General features: G+C 43.0%; 1 protein-coding gene across 2 annotated transcripts in view; it reads right to left on the bottom strand.

The window, feature by feature from the left end:
- Nucleotides 1–24,887, bottom strand: part of LOC146565033 (collagen alpha-6(VI) chain-like) — a 69,324-nt gene that overhangs the window by 32,585 nt on the left and 11,852 nt on the right. Inside the window, exons 1-8 of one of the 2 annotated variants that reach the window (XM_085292886.1) lie at nt 14,621–14,664; nt 10,120–10,227; nt 8,174–8,761; nt 6,705–7,262; nt 3,861–4,475; nt 2,977–3,534; nt 2,197–2,742; nt 1,348–1,926 (exon numbers count right to left, since the gene is read on the bottom strand). In XM_085292886.1, the coding sequence (XP_085149012.1) occupies nt 1,348–1,926; nt 2,197–2,742; nt 2,977–3,534; nt 3,861–4,475; nt 6,705–7,262; nt 8,174–8,761; nt 10,120–10,198 (3,523 nt within the window). In that variant the 5' untranslated portion in view covers nt 10,199–10,227; nt 14,621–14,664. Of the gene's footprint in view, nt 1–1,347; nt 1,927–2,196; nt 2,743–2,976; nt 3,535–3,860; nt 4,476–6,704; nt 7,263–8,173; nt 8,762–10,119; nt 10,228–14,620; nt 14,665–24,887 lie in introns of those variants that run through there. The other variant, XM_085292885.1, reaches the window with a different exon arrangement.

Here is a 24,887-nt window from a genome sequence, read left to right as displayed (position 1 = left end):
TTTTATATCATATAATATAATATAAATGTCCCACGTGTGGGACTCATAAAGGTTATCTTATCTTAATATAATATAATATAATATAATATAATATAATATAATATAATATAATATAATATAATATAATATAATATTATAATTGTCACAGTTTGCCAAGGCAAACTGCGTGGAGTGGATCCAGGTGCAGACATTCTCAAACTCAAACTTAACTGATGATGAACCATTTATTAAAGCAGACAGAACAGTACAAAATAAAAGGGCGAAAACAACACAAACTAAGCAATAACCTAAACTGGGTAAACTCAAAAGGAAACACGAACTATGAAAAACCCTGGCAAATAGAAATACACACAGGAGGCTAAGAAGAAGTGGGAACACACGGGGAACAGCTGACACACATGAACACAACGACATAACGACATGGAAGAGTAAAACTGAACACGATGAACACAGGAACACAAGACCTCTTCAAAATAAAACAGGAAACATAAGACGCAGACATGACAACCTGAACTTGACAAAGTAAGACAGACATGAAACACATGAAGGGCAAGGGAGACTTAGCAGGGGAGTAAGACACAAGGGGAATCTAATAACAAAGAAGTATAACAACCTAGGCATGAAAAAAAATGAACGTAGAAAACCTGAAGGGCTTAAACTAAAACTCAAAACGCTGGGTCAAAAGACCCTGTGGAGGACCACAAGAGCCACGCGCGTCGAAATAAAGATTTCTGTGCTTCAATAATGAATTGTAGAATAAATTCTGCATTTGTAAATTCATTTTGGAATTCCAATTTAATAAACTGCATTTCAAAATCCATTTCCCTTTCCTGTTCGCTCCGGGATTAGCTGCTGGATTAGCTGCTGGATTAACAACTTCATTTTAAAAATCGTGCGGCTATTCAAATTAGCCACACCGTGGGATGTAAGGAGCTCTCTGATTGGTTGGACAGACCTCTCTGTATGCTCTGTGATTATAAAGGCCTTAAATTCTGTGATATATACTGTCAATGATTTTCACAGAGGTCTTAAAGTACTTAAATCTCTGCTGATAGTCTGGTTGTTTATATTTTCACATGTTTTTGTGTCTGTAGGGCTGTTTGATGACGTTTCGGACTCCACAAATACAAAATTTATTCTACAATTCATTATTTAAGCACAGAAATCTTTATTTCGATGCTCGTGGCTCTTGTGGTCCTCCATAAGACCCAGGATCGTGACAATAATATAATATAATATATAAAGCAGCTTGAGGTAATTGTTGTGCTCTGGTGCTATATAAATAAAACTGAACTGACTCAAAGACAACTAAAGGGAGCATAATAATTCCCTTTGGGACACTCTTACCTCGCTTAGTGGAATTGCAGAACACAGAAGAAATGTTCTGGTACAGAGTTTCCAAATCCTTAAAATTATCGACAAAGAAAACTTTGGATGTGTCACCACCAGCCATGGTCTCCAGCTGGTCCCTGCTTGCGTCCTGCACTCCGATACTGATGACTGTGATCCCATTTTGTCGCAGAGCATCAGATTCTGCTTTCAGTCTGTCAGAGTCTTGAGCTTCTCCATCTGTGATCACCATGAGAATCTGAGGCACACTGATATCTTTCCGACCACCATGTTCAGCGTTGAAGTACGGCAGCGAGTATGCCAAAGCAGCACCTGTGTGGGTGCCTCCGCCTGGTTGTACCAGCTGCTGCAGAGCTTCAAGGACTTTTCCTTTGGAGTAAATTTCATTTAGAGTAAAGCTGGATTTGGGTGTGTCAGAGTAGAGAATGACTCCAAAACGAGTCAGATCTTTACCAACTGTGGTCTGGTTCACAACTGAAGCCATAAAGGTGTGCATACTTTTGAACTGTTCCTTCTTTATGCTTTCAGAACCATCAACCAGAAAAATAATATCAGCCTTTACTGTCTTTTTACAATCTGGATGAAGGAAAAAGAGAGGAGGTTAGCAAAAACAGAACTTTTTGTTGTCACAATAAAAACTAAAATAGCAAAACAAACATTTTAAAAGTCATTTTTATTTTACCAAATCAATCATTAACCATTTGTGCTGAGGTATTAATGGGTTTAATATTTTAAAAACTTTTTGAGTTAATTGACTGAATGATTTAGCACCTCCACAGACTCCACCTTTGGTTGTACCTTTTAGACAGTCACACATCACAGATGGTTTTAAACAGCCTCTCTTACCTTCCTCACAGAACTTCAAGGCCAGCTTGGTCTCTAGTTCCTTCAATGCATCAAAGGTATTCTCAATGAAGACCCTCTGCGATGAGCCACTGATCTCCGACAGTTCCTGCTTGTTAGCCTTATCCACTCCAATGGCATAGATCACCACTCCTTTGGCCCTCAGAGCATGAGCTGGTTCTCTGACGCTATCTTGGGATTTACCGTCTGTTAGAACGACCAACCACTGCTTCATCCAAGGCCGCCCTCCTCTGGCTGCATCAAAATACTGTGAGACTTCTGTGATGGCCCTGCCAGTGCGAGTGCCTTCTTTCATCTGCTCCATAACATCGATGGTGTTTAGCATTCCTTCCAGGTTGTAGTGTGTGGTGAGGTCGAACTCCAGGCGTCTGTTGGTGCTGTACTGCATAAAACCAACATGCACCTTATCCTGTCCAATGTTGGACTTGCTAATGACAGATTTCGTGAAATTTTTCATCTTTTGGAAGTCTTCCTCAGAGATACTCTCAGAACTGTCAGTTAAGAAAAATATGTCGCTTGGTATACAAGCTGTGGATGAAAAACAAATAGAGGTTAGTGTGGTTTTCTCTTTTTACAGTTATTTCCCTACCTAAATCTAGAATTGGCAATTTTGAACATGTGAAAGTCCCATAAAAGAAAGAGGAAATCATGTATACATCTAATCAAGTTTTTGAAATAGTTTATGGTCCTGTTCTCTATCCTCTCCTCTTATTATCTCAATGATGTGTGCTACAAAGCAAAGCCCAACTTAATTTAACTCACTTTCCGAACAGATCTCTCTGATGACGTCATTTTTGATGGTTTTCAGGGCATCAAAATTACTGACAAAAAACTTTCTCTTTGGATCCCCAGCAATCTCATTCAGCTCATTATCATTTGAGGCATTCACCCCGATGGCGTAGATGATGACCCCCTGCGCCCTCAGTTCTTCTGCAGCATCTTTAACTTTATCTTGGGATTCTCCATCAGTGATGACGATCAGGTACTCGGAGACTTTGTAGCCACGGCTCGTCTTTGCGTTCTGAAAATGTCCTTTCATGGATGACAGTGCTTTTCCTGTGTTTGTTCCACCTCCTTTGTGAAAGATTTCCTTCACAGCCTTTTCCATTGTCTTAGCATCTGAGTGCTGTGTTAGGTCGAACTGTAGAGAGGGGGAATCTGAATATTTAACAAGACCCATGCGAACATGGTCTGGCCCAATACGGAAGGTATGAAGAAACTCAATGATAAACTTCTGCATGTCTGAGAAATCTGCATTTTCAATGCTCCCTGAGTCATCCATCAGGAAGAAAATGTCAGCCAGGTCCTTTTTATCACATGCTGAAGAGAAGAACAAAGAGTTAGATCTTCTCACACAGTCAAAGAAAGCGAGTTTGAACTGAACATTCAGAGTCTGAAATGTTTGAGAAACCATGTTTACACCCAGCATGTTTTACAGGCTGCTTATGAACAACTATAACTTAATAATGGATGAGCGGTTTCTTACTCTTTTTTCTTATCTGGGAAATTTATCAGGTAAGATCCAGTCACCCACCTTGACATACCTCTAACACTAACACAGAGCATTGCATCAATAATGCTACTACAAAAGTTAACATTTCTCAGGGAAAACTAACGGCAACTTATCAGGAAAGCTTAGTTCAAACCTTCTTTAGTCTCTGCATCACTTTCCTTGTCCTGGACCCCGATCTGGAAGATGGTGTTGCACAGGGTTGCCTGCAGAGTTTCTTTCAGGGGTTTCAGCTTGATGAAACTGTCCACAGTAAAAACAAACTTAGACTTGGGGTAAGATGCCATCTCCAGCAGTTCGGCTTTATTGGCGTCTTTGATTCCGACAGCGAAAACTGTGACACCAGCTCGACGGAGAGCGATCGCAGGTTCCTTCACATTATCCCGGGATTCACCGTCTGTGATTACCACCGCTACCTTCGGGACATCCTCCCTGCTGCCCTTTTTTTCAGTGAAGATGTTTTTCAGGGCGAAGTGTAGGGCAGCTCCAGTGTATGTATCACCTTGACGGTAAGGCAGGAAGCTGATGAACTGCAGAATGTCTGCCTTGTCTCTGAATGAGTTGAGGGAGATGTGTGCAGTCGACACGTTGTTGTATGTAACAATGCCTACTCGGATTTTAAATGGACCAGTTTCCAGGCTGCTGATGACCGAGCGCAGGAAGTCACGTATCAGCCTGAAGTTTTCCTCTCCAATGCTTCCAGACTCATCAACAATGAACACAATGTCTGCCTGGTTAGCCGTTTTGCAATCTGTGAAAGGAGCAGACTCAGTTTAGTCAACCCAACTGAAACTGTATGTGATGTGAATCTGAAGCCTAGACTGTCACATGTACCCCAATCAGAAAACATGGGTGAATAAGGAAGTGCGGCTTCTACTAAAGGCACGTACCAATACCGTCAGATCAGGGGACGCTCAGACCTACAGTACGTCCAGGAATGACCTGAAGAGGGGCACCAAGAAGGCGAAGCACAGCTACAATCCGAAGAACACTTTGTCAGCTCTGACTCACAACATATGTGGATGGGCATTCAGGCCATGTCTGACTACAAGCCCAGCAATTCCACACAGACAGCCATGGATTTGTCCTTCCTCAATGAGCTAAATGACTTCTATGCTCGTTTTGTTAATGACAACAAAGAAAAAGAAACCCTACCCCCTGATGACAGCATTTCAGGACGTGTGCTTTGAGCATGTGCAGAGCAGCTTGCAGGGCTCTTCACAGACATCTTTAACCTGTCGCTTGCCCAGGCAGACATGCCAGCGTGCTTCAAGACCATCTTCATCGTGTCAGTGCTAAAACACTCATCACCAACTAGCCTGAACCACTATCGCCCTGTTGCTCTCACGCCCATAGTTATGAAGTGCTTTGAGCAACTGGTCCTGGCACACCTCAAGGCATGCTTGCTCCCCACACTGGATCCTCACCAATTTGCCAATCGAAGCAACAGGAGTACAGAGGATGCTGTACCCACAGCGCTGTGTACTCTCACACCTGGACAACAAAAATACTTATCCAAGAATGCTGTTTATTGACTTCAGCTCAGCATTCAGTACAGTTATTCCCTCCAAGCTGATCACCAAACTTGTGGATCTTGGAATCAGCAGCTCCACCTGTACCTGGATCATGGACTTTCTGACCAACAGACCCCAGCATGTTAGGTCAGGGTATAACTGCTCTGCTGTGTGCCGAGCCCGTTCCTCTGACTGCAGACCTAGGTGAGTCTGCTACAGTGAAGAACTAAAGCTGTGTGGCGCTGACAATAACCTGTTCCTGAGTACCAGCAAAACCAAAGAGCTCATTGTGGACTTCAGGAGAGAGGAGACAGACACCCATGTCCCCATCTACATAAATGGCACAGCTGTTGACCGGGTGTCTGGCTTCAAGTTCTTGGGGACCCACATCTCTGAGAATCTGTCCTGTTCAACTACAACCTCCAGCCTGGTCAAGAAGGCCCATCAGTGCCTCTTTTTCTTGAGGACACTGAAGAAAAAACACCTGTCTGCTGTCATACTGAGTAACTTCCACCACTGAGTGATAGAGAGCATCCTGTCCAACTGTGTCACAGTGTGCTGTGGGAATTGCTCTGTTGCTGACAACAAGGCACTGCAGCAGGTGGTGAAAGCTGCACAATGCATCACAGGCACTCCACTTCCTGCCACTGAGGATGTCCACAAGACGAGGTATCTATGCCGAGCACGCATCATTCTCAGGGACTCCTCTCATCCTGCCAATCAACTCTTCCAGCTCCTGTCCTCCACAAGGCGCTACAGGAGCCTTCAGTATATATGTATATATGTAGCACATCTGTATATCTGCTCGTCTGTAGAGCAATATAAATATCTGTATACTTAACTTATATGTACATAATCTGTCATAACTATTTCCATCTTTTATCCTACACATATCTGTATATAATCTGCTCCTATTGCACTTACTGCTTTTGCATTTCTGATTAGATGCAAACTGTGTTTCGTTTTCCTGTGTAATGATAATAACGTTGAATCCTGATAATGCTGCAGGCAGATTTCAGGCATGATTGAGTTTCACTCACCAAACAAAGCATAAAACCTAAGCAAAATATTAAAATGTTAGCCTCCATGAATAAAAGAACAGAAATGGGGGATTTCCTTCCTTCATTGAGTCTTTTTATGGTCTACTGTGACATGCGAGTGAAAAGGCTAGGCTGACATGTTCCAGATCCAGGTTTTTGTACACCTGGATCACAGTTGATAGTAACGGGTCTTAAACTACAGTGAACGGCTATTTCGTTTTAAAAGAGCAAAGGTACGTTGAAAAAAAAACCCCTCAGATGATTTTGTGGAGACTTTCTGCATCGTTAGTTGGGATGATCTGACTGCTTCCTCTGGAAAACTCTGGCTTACTTATAATAAACCATCGTTGCATTTATAGCTGCTTCAGAAACACTGCTGTGTAGTTACTGATGATGATGATGATGAACTGATGGCGGCTTTCTCACCTTCAGTGACAGTCTCCACTCTCCGGGCCGTGAGCAGGTCAATCAGCAGAGTTACTCTTGAAGAATCAAAGATATAGCCAGGGCTGGCAAAGCGGTACAGAGCAGCCTTTGTCGCACCTGCGTCCATCCCCACAATAATTACCCCCTCGTCTTTCAGATTTTCAGCAGACCAAAACACAGGATCATCCGAGTCTTTTCCAGCCACTACAACCAAATACTGTGGGGTTCCCTGTTGTGCGCGGCCTCCTGCCTCAGCAGTGAAGAAGTTCTCTTTAGCGTAGGACAGAGCTTGTCCAAGATTTTGTGGTTGGCCTGTTTGTGAACGCAGTCGGAAACGTCGAGCAGCGGTCACGATCTGCTGCTTGGTTTGATAAGTGTTGAGACGAAAGTCAACTTTGACGTCCTGACCGTACTGGGCCAAGCCGACACGGTAACCAGACGCTCCAACTTCCAGTCGATTCAACAGTCTGGAAAGCTCATTTCTAAACAGGGTAAACTGATTGGAAGCTATTCCACTGTCCACCAGGAAGAAAACATCTGCAAACCTGTCGACCAAAGCTGAGGAAGACAGAAGCAAAAGTGTTTTAGTACAAGTTCATGTTCAGTATACAACAAGCCTAGCGCTCATGTGATCTACTACCTGTCATGAACTGGCTGTGCGCAGGCTGGAGAGGACCCAAATGCGAACTCTCGGAAGAGAGGACGTGAACTCAAAATATAACTTTATTTTCTGAACGGAAAAAGGCAATACAAAACTAAACTGGGAAATTCTACTAATACTAGACCCAGGAAAACAGGGAGAGGCACACAACCATGAGGGAGGATGTGACATGGAACTGAGGGAGACGCTGACATAATTACACAGAAGACAGCGAGGGACGTGGGAGCACACGGGGAACACAGCTGAGACCAATATTCATAACAAGACAGGGGAAGAGCGAACAGAGCATGACGTACAGCGACAGGAGACCATCAATGTAAAACGGGAAGCACACAGAGACGCAGACTGGAGGGGCGAGAGAGCACAGAGGAGCACGAGAGAGAGAGGACAAGACGAGCTGGGGAACATAGGAAAACATGACAAAATCAAACAAGGAGAAACACGGCGCAAGCACTCATACAACTAAATGAATATACACAGAAGGAGACACAGGAGTCAAGACACGAGGGGAATCTAAAAGGTTAAACAGAACAACCTAGGTTCTATAGAATAAACACAAGGAACCTAAAACATAAATAATAACACCAAATGACGAAAAACGCAAGTGAACACAAAACACTGGGTCAACAGACCCAGGACCATGACACCACCTCACAGTGCTCAGAGGCACAGCTGAGGATGGACCAAGCAAAATGTGCATTTTCAGCTTTCTGTTGATTCTTGTGTCAAAACTGTATTCAGGTGCTTCTTAGATATAATTAATCGTGCAATAAAGAGATCACTGTATCAACCAATCAGCTTTCTTTACCTAGCGTCTGATCCTCCAGACTGAGACAGACCGTTTTCAGCAGGTTGTTGGTCTGGTCCTGGAGCTTCTGGTAGCTGACAGTGGTGAGGACGAAGCGCTCCGAGGGCCAGTTAGCGATGGTTATAAGCTGTGTCCTGCTGAATTCTCCGACCCCGATGGCGAACACGATGACACCGTGCTGCCTCAGTCTACTGGCAGGTTCCAATACGTCATCTGTTGATTTGCCATCTGTGATGACCACAGCAATCTGAGGCACACGGCGCTCGGCTCGGCTGCCGGCCTCTTTGGTGAAGTACTCCGTCCGGAGGAAGTCTATGGCTTTGCCGGTTTTTGTGCCGCCTCCTCGGTGGGCAAGGTTTTGCACTGCAGCCAGCAGGGAATTCTTGTCCCTGTGATCCGTCAGCTGGAACTCTGGATAAGGATCATCGCTGTACTGCACCAAACCGATCTGAACCTTGTCGGGGTCGATTTCAAAGCCCTGGATGGTTTTGCGGAGAAATGTGCGGATCTCCTGAAAGCTTTTATCATTGATGCTGGACGAGCCATCAACTAGGAAGACGATGTCACCGACGGTGACGTTTTCACACTCTGGATAGCAGCAAAAGAAAATCAGTGTTCATACACAAGTATTACAGGGAGATGACACACAGTCCCAGAATAACATTATCAACTGTAGAATAAGGAGGGGAGGTTTTTCTCATTATCATTTAATATTTTAATATGGCATTATTAGTTCATTAGAAGTATATAACCAGCTTTGCATTAAGCATGAATTGAAGTTTTTGATCTTACATTATTCTTTGCATTACAGTGATGGTGATAACTTTAGTTTGATCTTTTCTTACAGGTACCAGAATAATAACATGATTTTCCATTGCAGATGTAACCATGATCATTCCATACACATTGCAGTTTGTTGCTTATTCTAGAGTTGTGCTCAAGGTAATTAAAGGTTAAAAGCTACAGCCAGCGCGAGTCTGGCTGATCTATGGAGGGCAAAGGCTTTGAGCTTGGAAGGCCGCACGCGCTTACACAGCACTTATAAGATGTCATTCTTGGTGATTTTGTGCTTAGTCATGTTTTAATATGTTTTAAGTAGAAGTAGCTGATCCAGCAATATTCATTTAATATTATATACTTGATTTAGAGCAATACACACTGATGGTCTTAACAAATGAAAGAGTCCTTGTAGCTGCCATGTTGTGTCTTAGCAGGGTACAGACGGTTCCAGGAGACGGGGGCAGTCAGCGTCTGCCCTCGGGAAGGAGACAATGTTATTCTTTGTGTTAAATAAAATTGTCAACATTGATTGTATTATACCTGTCACTACGCATGAGGGGGCGTCTAATACCCTGATTTCATAAAACTATGGTGATGTGTTTTTTGAGATGAGATCTGAGACCGTCTGCATACAGTGTCCATCTCCCACGTGTGTGATCATTAAATCATCGTTTGACTCAACCCGACCGGACCAGTGTTGTTATTGTGGGTTTTTCCTCTGGTGTCCATCCCCAATATTTTGAACCTTAACACAACTAAGCTCCATTAATTGTGATGAACTCATGAAACAAATGTTCTGTCTCCTGTTCTCTACTATTAATCCCACTAACCCTCTACGGCACACGCTATGAGCTTGATTTGTTTTTGGTTTTTTGCTGCTTACTATTGGATGCTATACCATTGTGAAAAACGGAAAAATATCACACTTTAATGGAGTAAACAGAAATATATCAGCAGAAAAATGAATTAAATTGGTGTCTCAATTCCTTTAGAAAGGATAAAATAGACTTTTTAGTCTGGAAGCAACACCGTGCCCCTGATAGTTAACAGTTTGTCTTTGAAAGCAATCACATGAAATGTACAAAAGCACATGAGCACCTGGATTATCCTGTATCTAAACTCAGGTTTCAAAGACACAGCCCGGCATGCTGCGTTCAAGTACCGACCTCTGACTGTCTGAGCAGCGACGCCACAGAAGAGTGCCGCCGTGATGAGGCTGAAGAGAAGACCTGCCCTCCCCGTCATGTTGGGACCGCTCACGTAGTTCTCTCCTCCTACACCAGCAACAAGACGGAAAGAGTGCCAACAACATTGTAGACATTATAAATTACGTGAACTTGCTTTCACGCATAATGACGTGACTTTATTTTTTAATCAGTTCATTTCACGAAGTCTAGTCGTTTGTCCAGATGAAGCTTTGCAAACCTAAGCCGTGCTGCCGTGCACGTTTTTGGAGCGAACGTTCTCCTGTGACTCTGCCCACGGGCGGATCTACAGGGCTAGCATGGGCTGGCATGTGCCTCCCTAAAATAATAATAAGCTAGCATTAACACTTTGAGCCTAGCTACAATTAACAGTTAATGTGAACTCTAAAACAGAACATATTACATAGTGAGCCCCTCCCCCCCCACCCCTCCACCAATGAAATGGTTCCTCCTGTAGCTCGGGACCAACTTTACATCTTTATGTGAGTAACAGCCGATGCTTGTGGTTGTCCCAGAGCGCATTTGAATCAACACCGTGGGCATTTCCAGATTTCACACACGAGGTTTATTGTTCCAGTCTGGAAATGGAATGAAGGTTATTGCTGTTAATGCCGGCGCCTCCAAATCACATGACCGATGTATAGGCTTTGGAGCGTGATGTCACGGGAGGGGGTGTGACCAGGATTTTTGGTTGAGGCGCCATATTTCTGGGCCAAACAAAGCGCTAGCGAAAGAGGAGAGAAAGCACACGGTTAACACGTACTTGCTGTGTGGTCGTAACGTCAGACGCACAACCGGCAGGAGAATAAGCTTGAAAATAGTTTATCTTTTCATTGTTCCCCCACCTGGAAGCATCATGAGGGTAGTTTTATTTGCGATGTGATCTGGGGTCATAACAAATTAGAACAAACATCCTAATGAGTGATTTTGCAGAACTATGTTCTATTTATAGAGTTGCTATTTGGCATTATTGCAGAAAAACTTGCCAATGAAATGGATGAAACACATCGTGACTGGTTTCCAGCGCTACACATGGGGCACTCTGAAATCCCTGCTTCAAACGTACCACCATGCCAATCAGATTACTTCTTCCATGTGAGGGTGAAGAGGGGACCCTCCTGGGTAAGATGGTGAAGGTTTGCTGTGTCTGCTGAACAGTCTGGTAGTAAAACCAGGCACAAATGAAACTTGCTCTTGTTAAATACTCTTAAAAGTCTTGTGCTGTAAATACCGGCAATTTTTCAAAAGATACATTAAACCGAGTAGTGTTAGTGGTGGGTGATATTATGTAATTTGAAAAATGTGTTTCTTTATTCAACAAACGTGGATGTGTCCCTCCAGAGGTTTATAATTGTGAAACTGGTTCACCTTGTACGCGCTGACTCCACAGACAAGATAAGAAAATATATCAGGCTGGGTGACTAGCGGTTGGTCTTCAGGGTTTCTACTCCACGGCTGTACTTCATACGGGTCCACATTTCCAGTGCTCGATATTTTTGGCAAATACCGTCTCTTTGCATCTGGACACAAGCTGTCCCTGTACCGTCCTTTTTCTTTTGAGCTGCTTTTAAGCATGTTTCTAACAACCTTCCTTCCAGCTCACGCCAGAAATATGGTGCCACGCTCCCACAATACATTGTGCCGATACGTCAGTTCCAAAGCTCTATACTTACTGCTTTGATGTATTGTAACCATATATGTACAATGCACATTACAGGACGTAACAGTAGGTGTAAAAGAAATGGCTTTGGTTTCCATGCCACCCTGAGAAATCTTCTCTAGTTTTCTAATTCTACTGTTATGAACTTTAACCTTTACCACACTGAGGCCTGTCCACCTGACCTCCTATGTCAGGCGTTACCGAGCACTGGTTAAAGTTTTTTTTGGTGTTTAGGGCAAATAAAAAAGGTTCGCTCGAGTCAGAGAATAATCTGAAATGCAAAGATGAGTTAGTTATAACACAGACAACACAAGAACCAACATTTTTATATTCTGCCAGTTAGAAATATTTCTTTGATTTTTAATCATTCTAAAACACTCAAATCAGAATCGTTAATCAATTCTATGAAATACTGAAGAATTTCAAAAATAAATAATAAATAAAAAGACGAGAAGTCAAACCTCATTCATTCTGCAAATGCAAGCTCGCGCAAACGTACTGTAGCAAAATGTCGAGAAAGAAAAGTAAATATAATATTTTGACTTTATTCTTAAAATTACTATTAACAACAGATTCTGGAGAAAAGGAGTGAGATTAGAGATCTAAAATCCAGTTTCAACCTTTTTCATGAAATATAAACTTTGATTAAATGCTAAAGCAAATAAAAAGCAAAAGTATAAGAAAGTAATAACATTATTTAAACATTTCTCGATGCATGCTTAGTCATCCAGGTAAGTAACTCTCCAAAAGTTGATTCTGTTCATCTGGACGGAGCATTGTCAGTGGAAATTATGCACATTTACATAATCATGATGAAGGAACTGCCTCCCAGCCCATTGTTCCTCAGTGGGCTGTTTCAGTCATTATGCAAATGTATGTTTATAAGATTGAGACCTGCAGTCAGCTGAGACTGAAGACGTCACCTGGATGATGACGAAACGTTTCTCCCACAAAACGCTGAGTCCAGATGAACAGAATCAGCCTTTGGAGATTATTTAAATATTCTTTTTTAAATATGGCCCTGGTACTCCTTCGTAGGCAGAATGAGTTTTTACACATGAGCTGATGAACATAAGAACACACAGGCTGCATCTCTGTAGCTCATCAACAAACACCATCACACGCAGTCACCACAAAAGCCCGCTGAGGTAAAACAGCACGTCTTAATTCTCTACGCCAGGGGTCAAAGTTCAGTCCTCAGGGCCACATGTGCTTGCTGCAACGCGCCTGAATAAAATCAGTAGCAAGACTCTGTAGAACCTGACTGCATGCTGACGTTGCAACCCTACTCAGGTTAATTTGATTAAATGTTTGGAAAAATGTACTTTTACTGCACTGTGTTCATTCACTCATGAGCTGCTGTAACATGAATCAAATGGCTGAATTGCACCTCAGCATTAGGGCTGGGTTTTGATAATCGATTTATTGATTAAAAATCGATTCTGGCTTGGATAACGTAAAATCGATTCATTAAAATCCTGAATCGATTTTTTTAATATAAATTTATTTTGCCCAAAACGCCAGAATCTCAGGTTGAACCTCACAAAATTTCAAGAACCACCAAACAGCTAAAACAGTAAATGAGAGCAGGAACACAAAGACGTAAACACACAGCGCGACCCGCGGATCAGAATCAGTGAGATGTGACTTTCTCACGGTCGGGGCTGGAAGCCGACAGCTCGCTGACTCTGATCTGTCGGCGCTTTGTGTTCACGTCCTTTATGAGCCGATTCTAAAGCTGTTAGTTTGATGTCTCTCCAAACAATATTGACCGAACCAGCAGCAAAAGAAGATCCAAACTACGCTTCACATAAACATCGTCATGATTCACTCTTTTACTGTTTTGCTTCCACCGCGATGCACAGCTCCCTCTCTCTCCCTCCCTCTCTCTCTCTCCCTCTCTCTCTCTCCCTCTCTCTCTGTTTTCTGCATTATTTGCTTGCTTGTTACGCACAAGTCTACCGTTGTTTACAGGCTGTCGGCCGCTGTTTTTTTTTCCTTTTACTTACTTCCAAAAAGAAAACCTAATTTCTGCCGTTCAATACTGAACAAATTTAAACTTTTTAAAATTATGCAAAATGCAAAATGCAAAACGCTCAGCCGTGTCTCTAATAAAACCGCTGTAACGTCAGAGGTGATGTTCATGTGTTGATTAATGGTTTTCTTTCGTTTTTGATGTACTGCAGAATATTTTTATAAAATCCCAGAACAGGAAAATCACCTTCATGTTTTTCTGTTTTATCTTCAGCTACTTTGACACAAAGGCCTCGCTGTGACGCTCACACCTGTGATAAAGTCTCGAAAGTGTCAGCTTCCTTTTTATAGATACAAAAATATGTAAATGTACCGATCTGAATTATAATATGACAGATATGGGCAGATCTGAAAACATGCTCAATAATCATCTGAATCTACAAACTATAAATAGCTGCTGCTCCAGTGATCTGAGTCAGCAGTGTCAGTCCATCCAAGCAACATTCATCAGGCAGCACATTCTCAATGAATCCCGTCTGCTCTGACACACCGTGAGCTGCTGCAGCTCAGTCTGTAGTTTAAGCTCCACTAAAAGTCTCAGCAGACAAGCAGCTGCTTTCACAACATCACAGCTGGAATCACACAAAACTGACCTGTGATCAGACATCATCAGGTGATATTTCAGGAGGAGACAGACGGTAAACTGCGCATGCAATCATTTCCTCTCTGACACAACAGGAAATTCCAAACTTCCCAAATTGACTCAGAAAAATCTGCATATTTTCTTTGACTGCAAGATTAAAGAGAAAAAGACGTGAACCCACTTACAGCTCTGCTGCAGCAGCATCAGCACCTCTGCAACCAAACACAGCTGATCCAGAGCTGCAGCTCAGGGCTGCTTTTAGAGGAGGAGAGGGGCGATGGCGGGGGGGTGGAGGAGGAAAGGTGGCACCTCCTCCGGCTCCTCCCGTCATCTTCCTCATTAGAGGTGGATTTACATGTTTGACTTGTGAATCAAAAGGATTTTCTGGTCACACTGAAGCATCTGTGCGCTTTTAGCTTAAAACCTTTAGCTTAAAATCTCAGAGTCGTGCCGAAGAGTTTCTAACTGCTGGCTTCTCTGAGCTTCTTACTCTGCCCTATCCAGTCTTTAAGTCTGACATCATTAGCTGTGCCTGGGCCCAAACTCTGCTGCAGGTCTCAAAGTCAAACGAACACTGCAGCATCACTGAGAGTTAAAAACTGTCTAAATTCTTTCATCTTCAATAAAATGATCAGCGTTGCTGCTTTATCAGGTGTAACAATTAAGTTTAACATCCAAGCATCCATGAAAACAGGATTTACGAAGTTTAACACAGTTAGCAGGAAGTTAGCTCGCTAGCTTCCACCTAAGCATGATATAGCATGCTCTGACTGAGAGATTTATGAAAAATTCAAACGTACAGCTCTGCTATCACTTCCAACATAAATGAAGACAGAAAGCTAAACAGCAGTGACGTTTGTAGGGTTACTGAAGTTGGGCTAGCTGCTATATAACGATATGCTACGTGGCCGCTAGCGACACAGCTATGTTAGCATAAACACAGTGAAGCTGGAGGATGAACGCTAACCTTTTTCCACTTGATAAAAGTTAACTTGATGGTTCGGGACAAATGCAATCGCATGGCAGGATGCTGTAAACGGACCAAACTTCAGTCAGGAGAACAACTGAGATAATCCATCCACAATACGAGGTTAGTCATTAATATACTGCTGCTGGGCTGGAGTTACATCGTGAGGTTTCAAATCTGAGCTTTAAAATGAAGAGCGATAATAAAGCGAGAGAGGCCGACAGTGATCACTGTTTTTAGGGGCTTGTTCAGATTAAATACATACAAAACATTCAAACATGTTAAAAACACAACAGCCTTATTAAACGCAGATTCGTTTGGGCCGGAAGCAGGACTCATCACGTCATCACTAAAGACCGGATTCTTACAGCATTTGGAGCCCTAATAAATGTTTTAGAAACAAGGCGTCCACATGAAATTCTCAGGGACCAAGAACACTTTGAAGTTCTGTTTTGAACAGAAGACACAGGGAGAGGGCTCAGTACACACAGGGGTGTGTACTGAGCCCTCTCCTGTACTCACTCTACACCTACGACTGCACAGCCACTAACAGCTCCAACATCATTGTGAAGTTTGCGGACGACACTACAGTGGTGGGTCTTATCACCAACGGTGATGAGACGGCTTACAGGGAGGAGGTCAGCGCCCTGACCCACTGGTGTCAAGACAACCATCTCACCCTCAACGTCGCAAAGACAAAGGAGTTGATAGTGGACTTCCGGAGGTGCAGAGAAGCACACACCCCCATCACCATCAACGGCGCTGCTGTGGAGAGAGTGAGCAGCTTCCGGTTCCTTGGAGTACATCTGGCTGAGGATCTTACGTGGTCAGTACACACAAACAAAACAGTGAAGAAGGCGCAGCAGCGCCTCTTCTTTCTCAGGAGACTGAAAAGATTCGGCATGAGCCCCCGCATCCTCAGGACCTTCTATCGCTGTGCCATTGAGAGCATCCTCACTGGATGCATCACCACCTGGTATGGCAGCAGCACCGCCTACAACTGCAAAGCTCTCCAGCGAGTAGTGCGGTGCTCTGAACGGATAATTGGAGGTGAGCTTCCCTCCCTCCAAGACATCTACAGGAAGCGCTGCCTGAGGAAAGCGGGGAGGATCATCAAGGACTCCAGTCACCCCAGCCATAAACTGTTCAGACTGCTTCCATCAGGAAGGAGGTTCTGCAGCATCCGGTCCCGTACCAGCAGACTGAGAGACAGCTTCTTCCATCAGGCCATCAGACTGCTGAACACGTCATAGACACCTCAGCTTCACTACTGGAACTTCAACATTATGCACTCCATACTGTATATAAATGCCACTTGTTTTGCACATATTCAACTCTGTATATTTTATATATTTTATTATTATTATTATTATTATTATTATTTATTCATATATACAGCTACGGGACGTGGTGGCTTCGGACTCGCTTTAGCTTCTATTTCTCGTCTAGTTTTCAAGCGACGCAACTGAATCCAGACTCGACCCGCCCACCTGCTCCTCTCTGTGAATGTTAGGTTCTCGTGGTCTGAGTCTGTGCTCGGTCCTTGTGTTCATTATTAAAACGCTATCGTTACATCACCTAGGGCTGTGCGATATGACCAAAATCTCATACCCCGATATAAGACATCTATCGTCTGATAACCATATAAATCACAAAAATGTAACATTTTCTGTAAATTCTGTGAATCTCGGGCAGCTCGACTTGTGTGAAGTGTTTCCAGCTGCGCGTCGTGTAGCTGGAGTCGAGTGTTTTAACCGATGCATGAAACGATGCATTTTTAGACATAAGTTGTAACGGCGCCGTTTTCTTTGTGAGTATTTATTGCAAACCGGATTCCAAAAAAGTTGGGACACCAAACAAATCGTGAATAAAAACTGAATGCAATGATGTGGAGATGGCACGTAGATGACAGATCAAAAGTTCAATCCGAGAAACATTTGAAAGGAAAAATATGTTGATTCAAAATTTCACGGTGTCAACAAATCCCAAAAAGTTGGGACAAGTAGCAATAAGAGGCTGGAAAAAATAAAGTTGAGCATAACGAAGAGCTGGAAGACCAATTAACACTAATTAGTAGGGATGGGTATTGTTTAGGTTTTATCCGATACCGGTGCCAAACCGGTACTTTTGAAACGGTGCCGGTGCTTAAAGAATGGAGAACACAAACTTTTGTAAAAAGATAACAATGTTAGCCTTTTCTGCAGCTATAGGGCATATATGGCATCACTCTTGGTTGGAAGCAGTGCTTAAACAATGGAAAAAACACAAACTTTGTCCTAAACCTCTCATGTTCAGCTGTTTTCAGCTTTTTCTTTGGTCATTTTAGCCTTTTTGGCCAGGGTGAAGGGAGTATCTGCCATCAAACTGTTAAGTGACGGCTGTGTGCAGACAGGAATAGGACCCAAGGTGCAGACTCCAGAGACAAACTTAAACCGAAACAGCTTTAATGCTGAACTCAAACATAACATAACTGGAAAACATCAAAAATAAACTAACACCGGCAGACTGACAAAACACACAGCAAAATAAACGGTAGATCACGACACAGACACAAAGAAACACAGGGCTTAAATACACAGAGGGAGCAATCAGGGAATGGGTAACGGGAGGGAAACACAGCTGGGGCAAATCAGAACTGACGAGACAAGGAAGCGTCATCTGAACATACTGAGATAAGACAGAGACCTTCAAAGTAAAACAGGAAACACAAAACACAGACTGAACAAAGACAGACTCACATGCAGGCACTACAGAGGGAACAGAGATGTGGGACCAAGGCAGACACAGACACTGACTGGACACGGGGATATAACAAGAGTAGCTGTAGATAATATTACATCTGTGGGATGATTATTGGTAATTTTTTCTCTAATGATTAAAATTTTATTTGTGAAGAAGTTCATGAAGTCATTACTAGTTAAGGTTAAAGGGCTGGTTGGCTCAACAGAGCTCTGACTGTTTGTCAGCCTGGCTACAGAGCTGAAGAGAAACCTGGGGTTGTTCTTATTTACTTCAATCAGTGATGAATAGTAAGATGTTCTGGCTTTGCGGAGGGCTTTCTTATAAAGCAGCAAACTATTTCTCCAGGCTAAATGATGATCCTCTAGATTTGTGACACGCCATTTCCTCTCCAGATTACGAGTCGTCTGCTTTAGGGTACGTGTTTGAGAATTATACCACGGAGTCAGGTACTTCTGATTAGAGACCTTAGTTTTCACAGGAGCTACAGTATCCAGAGTCGTACGTAGTGAGGAGGTGAAATTATTAACAAGATGATCGACCTCTGTTGGAGCAGCGTTCAGATAGCTGCTCTGCTCTGTGTTGGTACAGGGCATTGGAGATGATAACAGTGGGTGGATTATATTCTTAAACTACAGCGCTTTCAGAGCAGCACCAACTGCAGGCCAACATGGCGGAGGTGGAAGGAGAAATTACCAGAGGAAATGATGCTGAGGAGCACCAGAACAGCACCAAGGGAGCCAGTGGGGAAACAGGAAGCAGTGACTGAAGTTTCAAAGTAAGAGCCAAGGGATGGACCAGTAGTAAATCAAACAGTGATGTTCTTACAGAAGAATAAAAATGAAAAATGGCTAGAATGAGTCACTAATCCTTGGGTGGTCAATACCTGAGCAGCCCTCCAAAGTAAAAGTGCAACCAAGAAAATTATCAGTGGACTCAATGATGTCAGACACGTGAAGCTGGTGGGAAGAAATCCCTGCAGACGCCGTCAGAGCAGGAGAACAGCTGGAGCATAGACAGGATGTCCACATACTTTTGGCTGTTCAATGATCTGATGTGGTTTTTTTAAGCACATCTCCATCAGGGAACATTTGCACCAACCAGCAGGTGGGTGGGCTGAGAAGAAGACGTGAAAGTTTACGTGAAGAAGACATAAACTTTCAAAAAGAAAAACGCGCACAGTCTGAGTTACTGCAGTTTTAATGTTTAGAGTGAAGAATGCATAGCTTGAAGCTCTGCTGCATGATGTAAAGTCTCTGTCAAACACACAGGGCGCCCGTGGGGGGATGATGCACTTCCCTCCCTGATTGAAGAAGTGTTTGAAAGCCAGATGTTTGTGCTCTGGATAATCTAAACCCAGGAATTTGTTATTCTGATGTATAGAAACCAAAGTTTGGAGCAACTCTGACAGAAAGCAGCCTCAGCTCTGCTTTCAGCAGCTGATGGGAGTTTAAACCTTCAGCACCAGCAGACGAATCTTTATGCGTCTACTCTGTGAGGTTCGAGGAAAAGCACTGATGATGGAAAACTGCACCGGCTCATCTCAGTTTTTAAACCCACTCTTTGAATAGAACAATGAAACACCCGAGGCAGCTAAAAGATGGATGTGACGGATTTGTTCAGGACTTTGGAGACCTGTGAAACGATCCAGATGTTTCAGCCACTCAGCAGCTCGTTAACACACTTACAGGCACAATCGAGAAAAATATGGACTTCCAAGAAATCAGTAACTAATTACTGATTACTTCCGCAAAAAGTAATCCCGTTACTTTACTGATTACTTATTTTCAAAAGTAATTAGTTACTTAGTTACTTTTTAAAAACACGATTTACAACCTGAGTAGGTGATAAAGTGATAGATCTTTCAGCCCAATTCTACTTTTTCTGCATAATCCATCATACAAAATGTAATCAAATGGAAAAGTCTCTTTTTAAAACTTGTTTTATTAGTTTTAATCTTTTAACTTCATGCATCAAGCAAACATTTAATTATCTGCAACATTCTCTGACTGGAAGAAATTAGTTTAACATTTAAACCTATTTTCTGCACATTCCAGCTCATAAAATAAAATATTTTTTGTGTTTACACTCAGTCTTTCAAATAGATGCAAGTAAAACACAGTCCACCATCCCTGGACTCGCACCAGTTTGCATACAGGGAGAACCGGTCAACCGAGGATGCGATCGCCACAGTGCTGCACACATTACTGAAGCACTTGGAACACAGGAACACCTATGCACGGCTCCTCTTTGTAGACTACAGCTCGGCTTTTAATACCATCCGGCCATACAAACTCCGTCCCAAACTCCACCAACTGGGACTTAACTCCTCTCTGTGCAACTGGATTGTGGACTTCCTCACTAATCGTAGACAGAGTGTCAGAGTGGGTAAGAACACCTCTTCCACCCTTGTGGTCAACACCGGTGCCCCTCAGGGGTGTGTCCTGAGCCCTCTGCTATACACTCTCTTCACCCATGACTGTATTTCCTCCTGCGCGTCCAATCTCATTGTTAAGTTTGCAGATGACACTACAGTGCTCGGACTTATATCCAACAATGATGAGACAAACTATAGGACAGAGGTGCAACAACTAGAGTCATGGTGCCACGACAATAACTTGGTCTTAAACACCAAAAAGACCAAGGAGATCATTGTAGATTTCCGGAAGAGGGGTCATAACAACCATCTGCCTCTCTTCATTGGCAGTGAGGCGGTGGAGAGGGTGAGCAGTTTTAAATTCTTGGGGGTAACTGTGACCGAGGACCTGTCCTGGGGCAACCATATCACCTCAGTTGTACGGAAGGCCCAACAGCGCCTCTACTACCTGAGGAGACTGCGGAGCGCACACATTCCCAGATCTCTGATGTTGAACTTCTACAACTGTGCCATCAGCAGCGTTCTGACGTATGGATTTCTAGTGTGGTTCCCCAGCTGCACCAAGGCCGATCAGCAAGCACTCCAGCGGGTGGTGAAAGAAGCTGGCAGAATTATTGGAACAAGTCTGCCAGAGATCAGTAATATCTTCCCCACTCGCTGTCTGAGGAGGGTGCACAGTATCCTGCGGGACCAACATCACCCTGCGCGCCACCTTTTCCATCTGCTGCCCTCAGGGAGAAGGTACAGGTCTATACAGGCCAGAACATCCAGACTGGCCAACAGCCTGTATCCACAGGCTGTGAGGCTCCTGAACTCTCTGCCCCCCTCTCACGGACAATAACCATATCCAACTTCTTAATAGCAATGAACTGGTCTGCATTGGTGCATCATATCTTTATTCTCTTCCCCCTCCTGCCCCCCCCCCCCCTCTTTCTTAAATAGATAACTATCATATCTGATATCATATCTCACAGTACAATAATATTGAATGGGTTGCATTGTTGTACTTTGTCATGTTTCTCAGGTCTTTGTCTGAATTTCTACGAACATTATTGCTAAGGATTGTCTTATTGCATTGGAGTCACACTGGGTTAAATATGTACACTTGGGTTTTAAGGGGTATTTATTATTTTCTTCTTTTTTTTGGGTTGTATGGAAGCCCCAAACGCAATTTCATTGTTCTTGACAATGACAATAAATAAATACTACTACTAAAATAAATAAAGTCAAAGACTCAGCGGTCCTGTTGCTCTATTTTCACCTGTAAAGCAGGAGTGCGGCAGGCGGAGGTTTACCCTGGTGCAGGTGTGCCGCGGTCAGTGGAAGAATCCGCGAGTTTCTCTGTGAGTTTCCCATTACGTCGTAGCTACTCGGTGCTTGTTGGAAGTTTAGGGGTTTTTTTGCTGTAAAAAGAAGTTTTCTTCCCACGCACAGCGGACACTAATGTTTTTGTCACTTTTTATGGAATCAAACTCAAAGTAAGGTCAGTACTTCCACGCTTTAAACGCTGCACGCTCATACTCTCTCTGCACTCGATATATGATCCATTGTTGATCTGCACACAGCTGTTGTCACGAACGTCGCACTCGCTTACGTCACTGTCGTGAGACATTCTCGCAAAAAATCACGGTTTTAGTAACGCAGTAACGCAGCGTTCCTACGGGAAAGTAACGGTAATCTAATTACTGTTTTTGCAATAGTAATCCCTTACTTTACTCGTTAGTCAAAAAAAGTAATCGGATTACAGTAACACGTTACTGCCCATCTCTGCTCACAAATGACCTTTCTCCGGCTCTTCCTGCAGCCTCTCAGTCCTTCGTGTCTGAATCTTAAACTCTGAACTGAAGGAAACCCGACTGTTTCACCTCATCCGAGCCTTTTCTTCTGTTCTGAAAGCTGGCGAGGCCTGGCTATTCCTAGTGGGCTCATCACCTTGCAGGTGGCCCAGAGACTTGACCACCTACTCTACCCTGACCAGCTGACATCTGCGACGAGGTGTGGTCAGATTTAAAACTGAATATTCAGAGCCCAAACGCCTGGGATTCGTTTTATGCATGTTTCTCCTCTTATTTGAGAGTTTGGAGATGTGAAAATAAAAATATGCACAGCTGTAACAGTGATACAAACACAAAGGAAGCATTGTAAGCACACGTTAGCTAACCAGCAGACTGGTGTTACCCACAGAGTTATAATCATAAAAAAAATCCCCCCCTCGTGTCTGGCAGCTCTGACGAGGCGTCTCGCATTAGCTTAATTTACTGAAAGTGCCTCTAAAGCTGAACGAATGTTAATGGAGCCTGAAAAGAGGGCAGTGAGGGTCCAAAGAGGAGAACTCCATAAAACTAAAATCCCTCAGCATGTTTTTGTTCAGAGTTAGGAAACCAACCAAAGCTCTGTTACTTAAAAATATTTGTGGTTTCGCAGAATTCTCACCGGGGCTAAAATCTGATATCGGTAGTCGCCACTGAAAACAAACAACATAAATTACGGAGTGTTGTTAATGCACCGAGGACATAAACTGGCTCAAACATCAGGTCGGTGCAGCCAGAGACAGCAGCAGGAGTCTGGGCTGATTCGGTCTCTGTGCTGAAGGTGGTTCAAAACCAGGAAGTGATTATGTTAGTAACAGGAAACTGACATGAACCTAATGACAGGACAGGGGAAGTGAAACTAAATACATTGAACAAAGAACACAAAACTCCTTCAAAATAAAACAGGAAACATGGAGAAAAAATACAATAATCAACAAAATAAAACTAAAATGTCTTGGTACTGGGTCGCACCGTGACATTTTTCTTCCTGTGCAATCGACTGGAAGGCAGACAATGGAGCACTACAGCAATACAGCTTTTGAAGAGCGGAGATGTGGACGTTACTTTTATTTTTATTGCACAACAGGACAAGAGTGTGACAGTAAAATTGGACAGAAGCTGCTAACACAGCTTTGGTCTTTGCAAGTGTCTGCACAGACAGCATGCTAACGCTAAGCTAGCCAAGAACCCAGACTGGTGTTAGAGCTGAGCGCACGCCGACCCGAGCCCGCAGCCTGAGCGACGAGCACGCAGCCTGAGCGACGAGCACGCAGCCTCCGTTTCTACCTGTTCGTGTTTGTAGAGTCGTCTGCTGGTTTTCAACTTTGCTTTGTGCGTTTTAAGTTCAGACGTAAACACTAAGACAAAGATGTGAATCAGGCGGCTGGTGTGGATATTGATGCAGTGCCATAGCAGCGGATTTCAGGGCGAATGGTTAGTATTTAAAATGCATGTGTTTGTCCCAGGCAGTAAAAACATGAAAGTGCTGAAGTATCATTTGATTTTTGTGTTTTACTCGAACGCAGGCATTTCACCAGAAATTACATTTCTGTTGCAGGGGAGGACTGCAAGACCGTCCACAGAACCACGCGGGCCTGGTTCTAATCTAGGACCACATGAACACTGACATGTGATGAGGAGCTACAGACACAGAGCTCTTCATTGGGAGCCTTCTGTGTTTCAGGTTGCTGGAAACTGACTGAAACTAAATCCTGTATTTGCAGATGCTTTTTATGTTTTCCTTTTGAACACTGGAGCAGCTTTTTCAGCACTTTTTAATGTGAGAAAACCACTTTTGACTTGTTTGTTTGCATTTTCACAGCCAAATAGTCTCAATGAATTCTTTGTAACTGCTGGACCAAATTTAGCAAGAACAATCACTCATCCTGGGAAAGCACAGGAAAAACCCGATACACTGATTGACAGAAATCCATATTCTATGTTTCTCACAGCCGTTGATGAAAATGAAGTTCTTGAAATTGTCAAAAAATGTAAAAATCACAAATCTTTGGATTGTAATGATATTGATATGATAGTGGTTAAAAGAGTCATTGAGGCTATTATAAAACCATTTACATACATCTGTAATTTATCATTTCAAACTGGTCGATTTCCAGACAGAATGAAAATAGCAAAAGTTATACCTCTATACAAATCTGGGAACAAACACCATTTCACAAACTACAGGCCTGTCTCTTTACTACCTCAATTCTCAAAAGTTCTTGAAAAACTGTTTAAAAACAGACTGGAAAAATTTATAGATAAACATAAACTACTCACTGAGAGTCAGTACGGATTCAGATCAAGCAGATCAACATCATCGGCACTATTAGATTCAATAGAATACATCACAAATATGTGGCTGGGTTATTCATAGACTTGACAAAAGCATTTGACACTATAGATCCTGATATATTAATAAGAAAACTGGAACGTTATGGTGTCAGAGGGGTAGTTTTAGATTGGGTCCGGAGTTATTTAAGTGACAGAAAGCAGTTTGTGAAAATAAATGGTGGTTGCTCCTTATGTATGGACATTGCTTGTGGTGTACCCCAAGG

Source organism: Mchenga conophoros, linkage group LG11 (assembly GCF_057382185.1).
Source record: "Mchenga conophoros isolate Kocher_MC1m ecotype Shallow Benthic linkage group LG11, M_conophoros_male_GT1.1, whole genome shotgun sequence".
In the NCBI taxonomy this organism is placed as follows: Eukaryota; Metazoa; Chordata; class Actinopteri; order Cichliformes; family Cichlidae; genus Mchenga; species Mchenga conophoros.
Note: the sequence above shows the minus strand (reverse complement) of the source record. Positions and strands in the feature narration are given on the sequence as shown.